Raw genomic sequence first — 14,529 nt, 5'->3', positions numbered from 1 at the left:
TGTAAAGGAGGACTCTGATGGGGACGTTTAATGTAAAGGAGGACTCTGATGGGGACGTTTAATGTAAAGGAGGACTCTGATGGGGACATCTAATGTAAAGGAGGACTCTGATGGGGACATCTAATGTAAAGGAGGACTCTGATGGGGACGTTTAATGTAAAGGAGGACTCTGATGGGGACGTTTAATGTAAAGGAGGACTCTGATGGGGACGTTTAATGTAAAGGAGGACTCTGATGGGGACATCTAATGTAAAGGAGGACTCTGATGGGGACGTTTAATGTAAAGGAGGACTCTGATGGGGACGTTTAATGTAAAGGAGGACTCTGATGGGGACGTTTAATGTAAAGGAGGACTCTGATGGGGACATCTAATGTAAAGGAGGACTCTGATGGGGACGTTTAATGTAAAGGTAGACTCTGATGTGGACATCTAATGTAAAGGAGGACTCTGATGGGGACATCTAATGTAAAAGAGGACTCTAATGGGGACGTTTAATGTAAAGGAGGACTCTGATGGGGACGTTTAATGTAAAGGAGGACTCTGATGGGGACGTTTAATGTAAAGGAGGACTCTGATGGGGACATCTAATGTAAAGGAGGACTCTGATGGGGACGTTTAATGTAAAGGAGGACTCTGATGGGGACATCTAATGTAAAGGAGGACTCTGATGGGGACATCTAATGTAAAGGAGGACTCTGATGGGGACGTTTAATGTAAAGGAGGACTCTGATGGGGACGTTTAATGTAAAGGAGGACTCTGATGGGGACATCTAATGTAAAGGAGGACTCTGATGGGGACGTTTAATGTAAAGGAGGACTCTGATGGGGACATCTAATGTAAAGGAGGACTCTGATGGGGACATCTAATGTAAAGGAGGACTCTGATGGGGACGTTTAATGTAAAGGAGGACTCTGATGGGGACGTTTAATGGTTTAATGTAAAGGTAATGTTAATCCTCCTCAAATTTCCCCTCTAAGTAAACCCCCCCCCCCCCACACACACACACACACACACACTCCAAATCCCCCCATAAAAAAAAATCCCCTCCTAGCACAAATTCCCGCCCCACTCAATCTCCCTGCGGTTCCCCCCCCCACCCCTCCACCTCACATAATACAGTACCACAGTGCCCAGGGCAGCCGCCCCTCTTGCCCACCCCTTGTCCCAGCCCTGCATAGACGGTCCATTTTTCTTTCTTTTTTTTGTCCCCCAGTCCCCATTACTTGGGTGTTGCAGAAGAATAAATCTTCTCTCCGCTATACTTCTGAAATACAGAAGTGAACGGGTCCTTCCCTTTCCATCTTGTTCTTGGGCGATAAATGTTTTATTACTGTTCTCTTTAAAAATTCCACTTTATCCTTAATGATATGCGGCTCAATATTACCGGCCACGCGGTGCAGCATACGGAAATGAAAAAATTTCTGCGATCAGCTCGAGGGTGTTATTTTATTCACGGCTGTCTTGTACACGGGTACAGTTCTCTACAGCAGCCATTTTCAACCAGGGTGCCCGGGCACCCGGGGGGGGGGGGGGGCCTTGAGGCATCTGCAGGTGTGCCTTGGCAAAATACCTAAAAATTGCTCATAAATTGTATACAAGCCGAGTGAACAAGCCTGCCTATTATAAGCCACACATTTTTATTGTGCACCATTACGATCTTCTATTCCATTGGAAGAATAAATCGCCTTTATCATTGGGTGTCCTTATGTGTGTGGATGTTGCTGCATTATGTAAAACTATTAGAATCGTTTTTTCCATTTTTAGAATGGGGTGCCTCGACACCGTCTATAATTTTAACCACTTGCCGACCGCTGCATGCCGATATACATCGGCACAATGGCAGCGGTGGGCAAATGGGTGTACCTGTATGTCCCCTTTAACTGGTGGGCTAGCGGGCCACGTACAGAGTGACCGTGCCCGTGGGACCCACGGACTCGTTGTCCACCGGTCTCCCGGGGATCGTGTCACAGAGCCGCAGAACGGGGAGATGCCTATGTAAACAAGGCATTTCCCCGTTCTGCCTTGTGACATGTCCACCCCCCCCCACAGTTAGAATCACTCCCTAGGACACACTTAACCCCTTCATCGCCCCCTAGTAGTTAACCCATTCCCTGCCAGTGACATTTTTACAGTAATCAATGCATTTTTTTATAGCACTGATCGCTGTATAAATGACAATGGTCCCAAAATCGCGCCCAAAGTGTCCGATGTGTCCACCATCATGTCCAGTCCCGATAAAAAACACAGATCGCCGCCAAGAAATTTATAATAAAAATGCCATAAATCTATCCCCTATTTTGTAGACGCTATAACTTTTATATATATATATATATATATATATATATATATATTATAAAACTATAACTATATATATAAAAAAAAATATTTTTTTCCCTCAGTTTATTCTTCTACATATTTTTGGTAAAAAAAAAAAAAAAAGCAATAAGCGTATATTGATTATATACGCTTATTGCTTTTTTTTTTTCTTTTTTTTTTTTTTAACAAAAATATGTAGAAGAATAAACTGAGGGAAAAAAAAAAATTTTTTTTTTATATAGTTATAGTTTTATAGTATATATATATATATATAATTTTTTTATTTTTTGGGGGATATTTATTATAGCAAAAAGTGCAAAAAAATATTGTTTTTGTTTTTTTTTAAATTGTCGCTCTTTTTTAGTTTATCGCGCAAAAAAAATAAAAACCACAGAGACAATGAAATACCACCAAAAGAAAGCTCTATTTGTGGAAAAAAAAAAGGACGTCAATTTTGTTTGGGTTCAGCATCACACGACCGCACAATTGTCAATTAAAGCGATGCAGTGCCAAATCACAAAAAGTGCTCCGGACAGGAAGGGGGTAAAATCTTCTGGGGCTGAAGCGGTTAAAGGGTGCCTGGACTAAAAAAAAAAAAAAGGTTGAGAAACACCAGTCTACAGAACCACTCGAGCAACCAATGAGCCTTCAGGCTGGGTTCACACTTTTACAATGCCAGGCATCGCATGTGATTCACATCGCATTGCTGTGCACATCACATACCATGTCAAATTCAGCCACGCAGTTTGTATAGCTAAAAGAAGCATTACAGTCCCACCAAAATGGTGCAGGACTCTTTTTTTTTTTTTTTTTTTTTTTTAGGTCTGCACTGAAATCAGATCGCATTGGTGTTCAGACCCGATGCGATCCGATTCCAAAGTTTGCACTGCGTTCTGTGAACCGAATTTGTGGGGGGTGTCATTAACTTTACATTCACACCCGCAGCGGTTTGCCGTCAGTGTGAACTGCCTGCGAGGTCAGATGCAATGTGGGAACCCGCGCAGGAATTGTGCTGGTTCTCGCATTGCACCGGTGTGAACCGAGACTCAAAGAACAACTTTTAGACAACAAATTATTATTATGATTATTAAAGAGGAACCGCAGTCTGCTCACATAATTTGTAATAAAAACATCTTTGCCATTCTGAAGCTTCCCTTCACCCACTTTGCATATTATTTTATATATATACTGGGATTCTGTACTTGCCAAATATGCTGCAGAAATCTCCCTCCACTGAGTCTGGCTGCAGCCATTTTAACTGTGGGCAGCTGAAGCTGCTGCCTGTTCACTTCCTGGATTTACACAAAGGCACACCTCCAGCTCTGCAGCTCTCATTGGCCCTCTTATGTCTCTCCCCCTCCCCCCCCCCCCCTTCCTGACAAACTCTGTGCATGATGTCATAAGCCTAGGCTAACAACCAGACAAGAAACAGGAAGTGGGCTATATAAGGGATTTACTGGAAGAATAAAAGTTTTACTATCCAAAGTTAAAACAACAACAACAAGGGCAGAAGATTTAATAGATGGAAAGATGAAAAATTGACTGACGTGCAGCAACCCCTGCTCCCCTGATAAAGACTGAAATGTCACTCAGTTGGCTGAACTCCCTTCCCTTCAGTCTTGCACAGTTGTACCGGCTGCTCTTCTAGACTGAAATGTCTTACTCTGATTTCACTGCACACTGTAATCTTCTCACAGTGTGCCGTCCTTTGCCATACTCGTGTGTGTGTCATTTTTGGTGAGATACTCCCCATAGGAAATCGCATCTTAAGGCATGCAGATCCTGCCACTTTCCTCATTAGAACCCTGCAGGTGCAGCAGTTGATTGATGATTATGAAACAGAGAAACACACAGGGATTTCTTCAGAATAACAAAAGGTAGGAGTCTGCCACAAAGTTTGTTAAAATCTCCGCAATGTACAGAGATCACCCAGAGGGGTTTTTTTCTCAACAAAAGTGGAGTAACCCTTTAATGAACATTTAACCATCGTGTGATAATGGGGTCTCTTTAAGACCCACTAATCATGGGGTACTTTGTTGCAGTAAGTGGGCTTAAGCACCATATAGCAATATGATGTGACCAAATCCCCATATTTTTTGATAATGTTTTTTTAAAAATGTCTAGATGTTTTAAAAAAAAAAAGCCTTGCTGGAGGTAAATGTCCGTTTTGCATGTGTGCGCTGTAATATGTTTGTTCTGTTGAATGGTCTTATGGCAGCACCATCTTTGTGCATTTTTTAGGGTGTGCCCCCCCCCCCCCCCCCCAAATATCTTGTTTGTCTCTTTAAGGGATGTTGTTTTAGCCGTAGCATTTTATTACAGGCCTCTGTTCCCCTGGGGAAAGGCTGCAGTACGATGACCTCCTCTGAACAATCCAATTAAACAGATTGTTTCCTCTCTGTATGGAGTGAGAGCGATTGTTTTATTTATTCTGCTCAGGAAGGATGGAGGGGGAGGGGGTGTGCACAGGTAAATAGGATTGGTGTATTGTGCTGTCGAGCTTTATGTGCCTTTTTATGTTCTAGGTTGTAGCGGATACAAATATAAGTGCCATCGCCAGTCAACTGGAGAGCATGTCGCTGAGCCAGAGCATGACGTCTGAGCACCCGAGCGAAGAGGCGGAGTGAGTACACAGCGTAAATCTTTGCAGAGCGGGCATGGGGTCTACACAGGAGCGCCCCATCCTCATTGGAAAGAGTGGGGGCGCCTTTCAGGGAAACCTGTACTTAGATATAATGCTTTATATGGAGACCATCATTGCTGATCTCTAGTGACTGACCTGGGGGGGGGGGAAATGCAGATCAGGAGTTTGCCGTTTGTTCTGGTTTTAGAGTAAGGATGAGCTCAGGCATGTTGGCAAGTCCACGTGCCCGCGCCTGCCAGGAAGCTGAGACTCCGCAGCACTAATCACTGGCAGTAAGACATTTCCAGATCGGTGCAGACGCCATCCACTACTGATGCCATCCACTGCTCTACTTCACAAGTCCACGTGCCCGCGCCCGCCAGGAAGCTGACACTCCGCAGCGCTAATCACTGGCAGTAAGATATTTCCAGATCGGTGCAGAAGCCATCCACTACTGATGCCATCCACTGCTCTACTTCGCAAGTCCACGCGCCCGCCAGGAAGCTGACACTCCGCAGCGCTAATCACTGGCAGTAAGACATTTCCAGATCGGTGCAGACGCCATCCACTACTGATGCCATCCACTGCTCTACTTCACAAGTCCACGTGCCCGCGCCCGCCAGGAAGCTGACACTCCGCAGCACTAATCACTGGCAGTAAGATATTTCCAGATCGGTGCGGAAGCCATCCACTACTGATGCCATCCACTGCTCTACTTCGCAAGTCCACGCGCCCGCCAGGAAGCTGAGACTGCGCAGCGCTAATCACTGGCAGTTAATCATTTCTAGATCGGTGCAGACGCCATCCACTACTGATGCCATCCACTGCTCTACTTCACAAGTCCACGTGCCCTCGCCCGCCAGGAAGCTGACACTCCGCAGCACTAATCACTGGCAGTAAGACATTTCCAGATCGGTGCAGACGCCATCCACTACTGATGCCATCCACTGCTCTACTTCGCAAGTCCACGCGCCCGCCAGGAAGCTGACACTCCGCAGCGCTAATCACTGGCAGTAAGACATTTCCAGATCGGTGCAGACGCCATCCACTACTGATGCCATCCACTGCTCTACTTCACAAGTCCACGTGCCCACCAGGAAGATGACACTCCGCAGTGCTAATCACTGGCAGTGAGACATTTCCAGATCTACGGCTGCACAGATTTGGCGCTGCGGAGTGTCAGCTTCTTGGCGGGTATGGGCACATGGACTTGCAAAGGCAATTAAAACCCAATTCTGGGTGCAGCCGCCTCCCCTGCCAGCTGACCCTGCCCTCCACCCCACTCCCCCACTGTATATTCTGCTGTCTTTTAATGTGATATAATTACATTCTTCACACCATTCAGAAGCAGAGGTTTAGATTTGACAATTGTGGGCCCTGATGCAAAAGTTGACTTGGGAGCCCCCCCACTACCATCCTTCGCTTCCAGTGCAAGCTCGCCCCATCAGTTTGTGTAGGTGAAACTGAAAGCTCAGAGGGGCCACAACAGGCCTGGCCCGGGCCCTCTGAGTCTACTGAATTGCCCACGCAGGGTGACATGGCAAGCACTTTTCCCCAGTGACAGTGGGGGTAGGCAACCTTTGAGAGGTGGAGATCTACCCGAACAACATGGAAGAGATCAAAGATCACCGGGGTTAAGCGCCACCAATCCACCCCCCCCTTTTTTATTTTTTTTTATTTTAGCAAGGCCTAATTAAATTAGTATGGAAAGTTTAGAAAAATATAATAAAACAAAATATTGCTGTAAAAATATAAACTTTGCCTACCTTGAAAGTGGACAGTGTCAGTCAGTAGAGCAGTGGATAGCGTCACTAGAGCATTGAGCGGTGTCCATAGAGCAATGAATGATGTCAATCATTTTCTTTTCTACTTTTTTTTTTTTTTATCATTTCGTAGCTCCCAACTGTCCCTGATTTGGAGTTGTGTCCCTCGTTCCTCCTCATTTGTCCCTCGTTTTGGTCTGATCTATATAGATGTATATAAAATGCACTTTTTCTCTATCAAAAAGTGTTTTCCAGCGCTAAACCTTTCATCTGATTTCTAAATGGCTGCATTTGTAATTTCCAAAAGCCAATATAAAGGAATAGTAGAGGTAAAAAAATAAAGTACTTGTGGGTTTAACCAATCTTGTTTTTTTATACAATTCTCCTTTAAGGGGGGTGACAAGGGGTGTGTCCTATGCTTGCATACTTCTGCTGATAGGTTACATAGTTAGATTGAAAAAAGACACAAGTCCATCCCGTTCAACCACAAAAAAATAAATAAAAAATATCATACAATCCCATATACCCAATTCTATACCCACAGTTGATCCAGAGGAAGGTGAAAAACCCCAGCAGAGCATGATCCAATTTGCTACAGCAGGGGGAAAAATTCCTTCCTGATCCCCCGAGAGGCAATCGCATATTCCCTGGATCAACTTTACCTATAAATGTCAGTACCCAGTTATATTCTGTACACTTAGGAAAGTATCCAGGCCTTTCTTAAAGCAATCTACTGAGTTGGCCAGAACCACCTCTGCAGGGAGTCTATTCCACGTTTTCACAGCTCTTACTGTGAAGAAACCTTTCCGTATTTGGAGATGAAATCTCTTGTCCTCTAGACGTAAAGAGTGCCCCTTGTCCTCTGGGTTGACTGTAAAGTGAATAACTCAACACCAAGTTCACTATATGGACCCCTTTATATATTTGTACATGGTGATCATATGCCTCCCTTAATCTCCTCTTATCAAGAGAGAATAAATTCAGTTCCTCTAATCTTTCCTCATAGCTGAGCTCCTCCATGCCTCTTATCAGTTTGGTTGCCCTTCTCTGCACTTACTCCAGTTTAGCGATATCCTTTTTGAGAACTGGTGCCCAAAACGGAACTCCATATTCCAGATGAGGTCTTACTAATGATTTGTGCAGATGAAATCCCTCTCTCTGGAGTCCATACCTCTCTCAATACAAGAAAGGACTCTGCTCGCTTTGGAAACTGCAGCTTGGCATTCCATTTTATTATTGAGCTTATGATCTACCAAAACCCCCAGATCCTTCTCCACTATGGATCCCCCCCAATTGTACTCCCTCCTAGTATGTATGATGCATATTCTTAGCCCCCAAGTGCATAACTTTACATTTATCAACATTAAACCTCATCTGCCACATAGTCGTCAATTAGACAGAGCATTGAGGTTGGCTTGTAAATTGGAGACATCCTGTAAGGACGTTATTCCACTGCATAGCTTGGTGTCATCTGCAAAGACGGAAATGTTACTTTTGATCCCAGACCCAATATCATTTATAAAGATATTAAAAAGTAAGGGTCCCAGCACTGAACCTTGGGGTACACCACTGATAACCTTAGACCATTCAGAGTAATGCCGCGTACACACGATCGAACTATCAGGCGGACAAACCGCCAGACTTTGTAGCGGAGGTCCGCCGGACTTTCTGAACGAGCGGACCTGCCCACACACGACTGGCCCCCTAACCCCGCCCCCTTATGATGTCACAGCCCCAGCATCCTCTGGGGCTGTGACATAATAAGGGGCGGGTTCACCATGTGACATCACCCGGTGACCCCGCCCCTGTCCCTATATAAGTCGCCGCACAACGCGTCTCAGTCAGAGAGAGTGTCGAGTCAACATCTCAAGGAAGAAGAAGAGACGACAAGAAGGCGGAGGCGACAGAAGACCGGGCCACCGCTAGTAAAAGAGCTGGAAGAAGAAAGAACCGGCAAGAAGAACCGAAGACGGGGACAAGACCCCCAAACAGGGGGACAAGACCACCGAAGTCGGAAGAAGAGAAGAAGGCGGCGACAGAAGACCGGGCCACCGCTAGTAAAAGAGCTATAAGAAGATAGCGGAGGCCCGGCAAGAAGAACCGAAGAGGGGGACAAGACCCCCGAAGTTGGGAAGAAGACCCTCGGACAGCGGCGGCGACGACCAAGAAGAAAGGCGGGCTCCTCCGCTAGTAAAAGAGCTAGCAGAAGATAGCAGAGGAGTCCGGCGAGAAGACCCCCCCAAGACGGAAGACTACCGGAGCTGTCCAATAAATTATTTTAAAAACGTGTTGTTTTTTTCTTTACACTTTTTTTCACCAGGTGAATGGGTAGGGGTGCATGGTACCCCAGTACTCATTCACATAGGGTGGGGGGCCGGTATCTGGGGGCCCCCTTATTAAAGGGGGCTCCTGGATTCCGATAAGCCCCCCACCCGCAGACCCGGACAACCAACGGCCAGGGCTGTCGGGAAGAGGCCCTTGTCCTCATCAACATGGGGACAAGGTGCTTTGTGGTGGGGGGGCCGCAGGGCCCCCCTTCCCCAAAGCACCCCCCCGCCAATGTTGAGGGCACGCGGCCTGGTACAGCTCAGGGAGGGGGCTCACTCGTCCCCACCCCCTTTCCTGACCGGCCGGGCTGCGTGCTCGGATAAGGGTCTGATATGGACTTTGGGGGGGCACCCGCACGCTTTTTTTTCGGCGTAGGGCTTCCCCTTTAAGCCCATACCAGGTGACGGGGTCAGCGAGGTGTCAATCTCGCCGATGGAGGCGGCGACATTGACCTCCTGCGCTAGTCCCGTCTACCTGGAGCCGCGCTCAAAATGAATGGACTTTTCGCCGTGTGTGGGAAAGTCCGTTCATTTCAAAAGTCCGGCGGACTAGCACACAGACGGCCGGAATCATTAACCCCTACTCTCTGAATTTTGGTCTTTTAGCCAGTTTTCTATCCATTTACAAACTATTTCCAAACCTGTAGACTTTACCTTACACATGAGCTGTGTGTGGGGAACTGTATCGAACGCTTTTACAAAATCCAAGTATACCACGTCCACCACCACCCCTCTGTCCAAGGTTTTGCTTACCTCTTCATAAAAAGGAACCAGGTTTGTCTGACAACTTCTGTCTTTCATGAATCCATGCTATCTGTTGCTTAAAATATTTCTTGACTGCAAAAACTCATCTATGTGGTCTTTTATTAATCTCTCCAGTATCTTCCCAGCTATAGACGCTAAAACTAACAGGTCTATAGTTACTCGGTAAAGACTTTGTTCCCTTTTTAACCACTTGCTTACTGGGCACTTAAACCCCCCTCAGTCCCAGACCAATTTTCAGCTTTCAGCGCTGATGCACTTTGAATGACAATTGCGCGGGCATACAACACTGTACCCAAATAAAATTTTTATCATTTTTTTCCCACAAATAGAGCTTTCTTTTGGTGGTATTTAATTACAGCTCGGAGTTTTATTTTTTGCTAAACAAACAAAAAAAGATGCAAAAAAAAAAAAATCATGTTTTAATAGTTTGTTATAAAATTTTGCAAACGGGTCATTTTTCTCCTTCATTGAAGTGCGCTGATTAGGCGGCACTGATGGGCTGCATTGGTGGGCACTGATGGGCTGCATTGGTGGGCACTGATGGGCTGCATTGGTGGGCACTGATGGGCTGCATTGGTGGGCACTGATGGGCTGCATGGGGGGCACTGATGGGCTGCATTGGTGGGCACTGATGGGCTGCATTGGTGGGCACTGATGGGCTGCATTGGTGGGCACTGATGGGCTGCATTGGTGGGCACTGATAGGCTGCACTGATAGGCATAGTTAAGGCGGCACTAATAGGCACAGATAAGGCGGCACTGATGGGCAAAGATGGGCACAGATAAGATGGGCACGGATGGGTGGCACGGATGGGTGGCACGGATGGGCACTGATAGGTACCACTGATAGATGGGACTGATGGGCACTGATAGGTGGCTCTGATAGGTGGCACTGCTGGGCACTGATGGGCGGCACTGCTGGGCACTGATGGGCGGCACTGGGGTGCAGCACCTTTGAGGCAGATTGTGGGCACTGTGGGTGGCACTGCTGGGTGGCACTGTGGGCACTGCTGGGTGGCACTGTGGGCACTGCTGGGTGGCACTGATGGGGGGCACTTACTTTTTATTAGGGTGGCACTGCAGGGGGCAGGTGGGCACTGGCAGGGGGCAGGTGGGCGCTTGCATTGCTGGCCGTGATCGGGACTGATGTCCCGATCACGGCCGCCGGTGATCGGCTTTTTTTTTTTCTCCTCGCGCTGTCAGCGCGAGGAGGAATACCAGCCGATTACCGGCTCTGTTATGTCACCTGATCAGCTGTCATTGGCTGACAGCTGATGACGTGATAAGGGGTCGGGATCGACCCCTTGCACGGATCGGTGATCAGGCGAGTCTCATGGACTCGCCGATCACAGAGCGCGCCGCGCGCGCCCCTTAGGGCACGCGCAGGCCGCTCGTACACGGGACGACGTCAATAGACGTAGTCCCGGAAAAGGAGATCCGCGCTGTAGCCGTCAATTGACTATAGCGCGGATCTCAAGTGGTTAAATAATGTATCTACGCCAAAAATTAGATAGAATGGCTTTGAAATGACAGAGCTCAATTATTTTAGGATCCGTGGGTGGATGCCATCAGGTCCAGGTGCTTTCTCCACCTTTATTCTGTTCAAAATATTTCTGGACCATATCACTTTTGAGCCATTGTGGATTTGGGGCTGTGTCACTACCTCCCCCATTATGGACATGAGCTCCCCCATGCTCCTTTGTATACACAGAGCTGAAGAAAGTATTTAATAAATTAGCCTTCTCTTTGTCACCAGTCACTCACTCTAGACTATTTTGTAAAGGGCCTACATGTTCAGACTTGCCCTTTAACTGCCCCAGCAGTGCCATTACTCCAGTCAATTTCTGGGTAGTTAAAACCCCCCATTATTATGACCATCCCAGCCCTTGCAGCCCTTTCTGTCTGTGCAAGGAGCTGAGTCTCCACCTCCTCATCAACATTGGGTGATCTATAACAAACTCCAATGATTAACTTTGAACTGCGCCCATCTATATGCAGTTCCACCCATAATTCTTCAGACTCATCACACTCTCCATCAACCAGGTCCTCTTTCACACTCGCTTTGAGATCACTTCTCACATAGAGACAGACCCCTCCACCTTTCCTTTTTACTCTGTCTTTCTGAAAGAGCGCATATCCAGGAATATTAATAGCCCAGTCATGTGAGGAATGAAGCCAAGTTTCAGCAATACTGATTACATCATAGCTCCCCTGATGCACCAGAGCTTCCAACTCGCCTATTTTGCTTGGCAGACTTCTGGCATTGGTGAACAAGGTGTCCCCAGTCCCTTGCTCTGCAGCCTCAGCTGCACTGGACAGTGAATGAACGTGAAGTGATCTGTGTTAAGCAATTTCTTTCATTCACAAACTGAAACATAGTAAACACCGTTTACTATGATTCCGTTATGAATGGACACAATAACTGATTGGTACCCTTCACTTACTGTGGAAGGGGCCAGTAAATTACATATTAACCAGCCCCCGCCCACCGCTCTCCATCCTAAAAGCATACTCTGCAGCAACTGGCAGGAGAGGAGGGGAGGAAGTCGGCAGCGCTGTGGGAGGGGGACCAGGAGAGCACACAGGGGGAGCCTGAGCAGCAGGAGGAACAGCAGGAACAACATTCACTAGAAATGATTAGCTGTATCTTCTTGCAACAGCTGAAGGCCTGCTTCTCCTCACCCTCCTGCCATCATGCAACTGCTACAGGAAAATACAGCTGATCGGTTCTAGTAAATGCTGCCCCTGTCGCCCCTCCTGTCACTGTTCCTCTTGCTGCCCGTGCCCCCTGAGCGCCCTGCAATCTCCTTTTGCTATGCCATGGTCCAATGATGACACATAGGGGCCTATTTATGAGGTTGGGTGACATCTTGTGGCAGAAAAGAAGTACTGCAGTTGGCAGCTGCAGGTTAAAGGTGATTTTTATTTTTATTTTTTTCGCAGCCAGAATAAGTTTTTTTTTATGATTTTAAGACTGTCTTTGTAACCAATAGAAGTTGGGCTTGGAGCATTTTCAGGAGACTATTAGCAATGGCTAGCCTCTGGATTTCTCTCAGAACACCTTTCCTTTTTAATGTATATGAAGTTAAATAGAAAACTCTATAGTCGTATATCTGATTTGTGCTTTCTGACCATAAACATTTCTAAAGGGAATCTAAACTAATTTATTATGTAATCAGTAAATGTAAATTGTTATCATTGTAACATTCATGTAAAATAATATTGGGTGTGACTTTCCCAAGTTTCATTGCTTTTCCATATTTTAAGTCCAGATATATCTCTTTACCAGCGATTGTGATTATTTTGCTTGCTTGACTGTTAGCTTGAGCTTGGTTAGCCTTTAAAATCCAGCTGGGATGGTGGGAACCCCTCATAATGGACACAGCAGGTGTACAGATCCGGGAACCCCTCATAATGGGCACAGCGGGTGTAAACACCTAGAAACTCGGCACAGGAATGGTGGTGACCCCTCATAATGGGCACAGCAGGTGTACAGACCTGAGAACTCAGCACAGGGATGATGGGAACCCCTCATAATGGGCACCGCAGGTGTACACACCTAGAAACTCAGCACAGGAATGATGGTGACCCCTCATAATGGGCACAGCAAGAGTACAAATCTGGGAACTCAGCACAGGGATGGTGGGAACCCCTCATAATGGGCACAGCTGGTGTACAAACCTGTGAACTCAACACAGGGATGGTGATGACCCCTCATAATGGGCACAGCAGCTGTACAAATCTGGGAACTCAGCACAGAGATGGTAGGAACCCCTTCATAATGGGCACAGCAGGTGTACAAACCTGGGAACTCGGCACAGGGATGGTGGGAACCCCTCATAATGGGCACCACAGGTGTACAAACCTGGGAACGCAGTACAAGGATGGTGGGAACCCCTCATAATGGGCACAGAAGGTGTACAGACCCGGGAACTCAGTACAGGGATGGTGGGAACCCCTCATAATGGGCACAGAAGGTGTACAGACCCGGGAACTCAGTACAGGGATGGTGGGGACCCCTCATAATGGGTGCAGAAGGTGTACAGACCTGAGAACTCAGCACAGGGATGGTAGGAAACTCTCATTATGGACACAGTAGATAAGATACTAGTTTTGGGTGGACTTACCATCTGCAGAATAACAGAAGAAAGGTACATGACCCTGTTGTCAGGCAGTTTCCTGCAAGTGTAATGATTGATTCATTCTATGTTGTCACTCAGCAGATCCCCTGTGCCAAAGATCATTCTCCTGGAGAAAGGAGCGGATGGGCTCGGGTTTAGTATCGTCGGAGGTTACGGAAGCCCTCATGGAGATCTGCCAATCTATGTCAAGACTGTATTTTCCAAGGTGAGTTTTTTTTTTTTTTTATACATCTCCAGATGTGGGATGTTATAGAGCATCAGCGGAGATGCACTGAGAGCTGTGTGGGGTCTGCCTGCACAAAATATGCAGTTCACCTCATCCTACACAAAATGTACACATATGCCTCTTGCTGATTTGTGCACATGAGAAAGAAACACAATTCTAAATTTCCTAAAAAAAAAAAAAATCCCCAAATGTTGCAAAGAAATAGCCAAGTAAAGGACCAGCGCAACTCATTGTGAACCTGTCCCCTATCTGCCCAGACACACCAGAAACAAGAACTGATGTTAAGACAGCTTGTCATACAAGGACCGGGGCCACCAAGTCTTTCCTTCACACTGGGGGAATTAATCACGAATGTCAGAGATCGGT

The 14,529-nt window shown here is 46.7% G+C and overlaps 1 protein-coding gene across 3 annotated transcripts in view; it reads left to right on the top strand.

Annotated features, from left to right (window-relative positions):
• The window catches only part of PATJ (PATJ crumbs cell polarity complex component), a 400,698-nt gene that overhangs the window by 374,936 nt on the left and 11,233 nt on the right, over nt 1–14,529 (top strand). For 2 of the 3 annotated variants that reach the window (XM_077450582.1, XM_077450580.1), the window contains 2 exons: nt 4,844–4,941; nt 14,016–14,142. In XM_077450582.1, coding sequence (XP_077306708.1) covers nt 4,844–4,941; nt 14,016–14,142 — 225 coding nt within the window. The remainder of the gene's footprint in view (nt 1–4,843; nt 4,942–14,015; nt 14,143–14,529) is intronic. The other variant, XM_077450581.1, reaches the window with a different exon arrangement.

The sequence above is a fragment of the Lithobates pipiens genome, unplaced genomic scaffold (genome assembly GCF_037356315.1).
Source record: "Lithobates pipiens isolate NorthernLeopardFrog02 unplaced genomic scaffold, aLitPip1_a1.2 Scaffold_23, whole genome shotgun sequence".
Lineage (NCBI taxonomy): Eukaryota > Metazoa > Chordata > Amphibia > Anura > Ranidae > Lithobates > Lithobates pipiens.
This window is presented reverse-complemented; position numbering and strand designations above follow the sequence as displayed.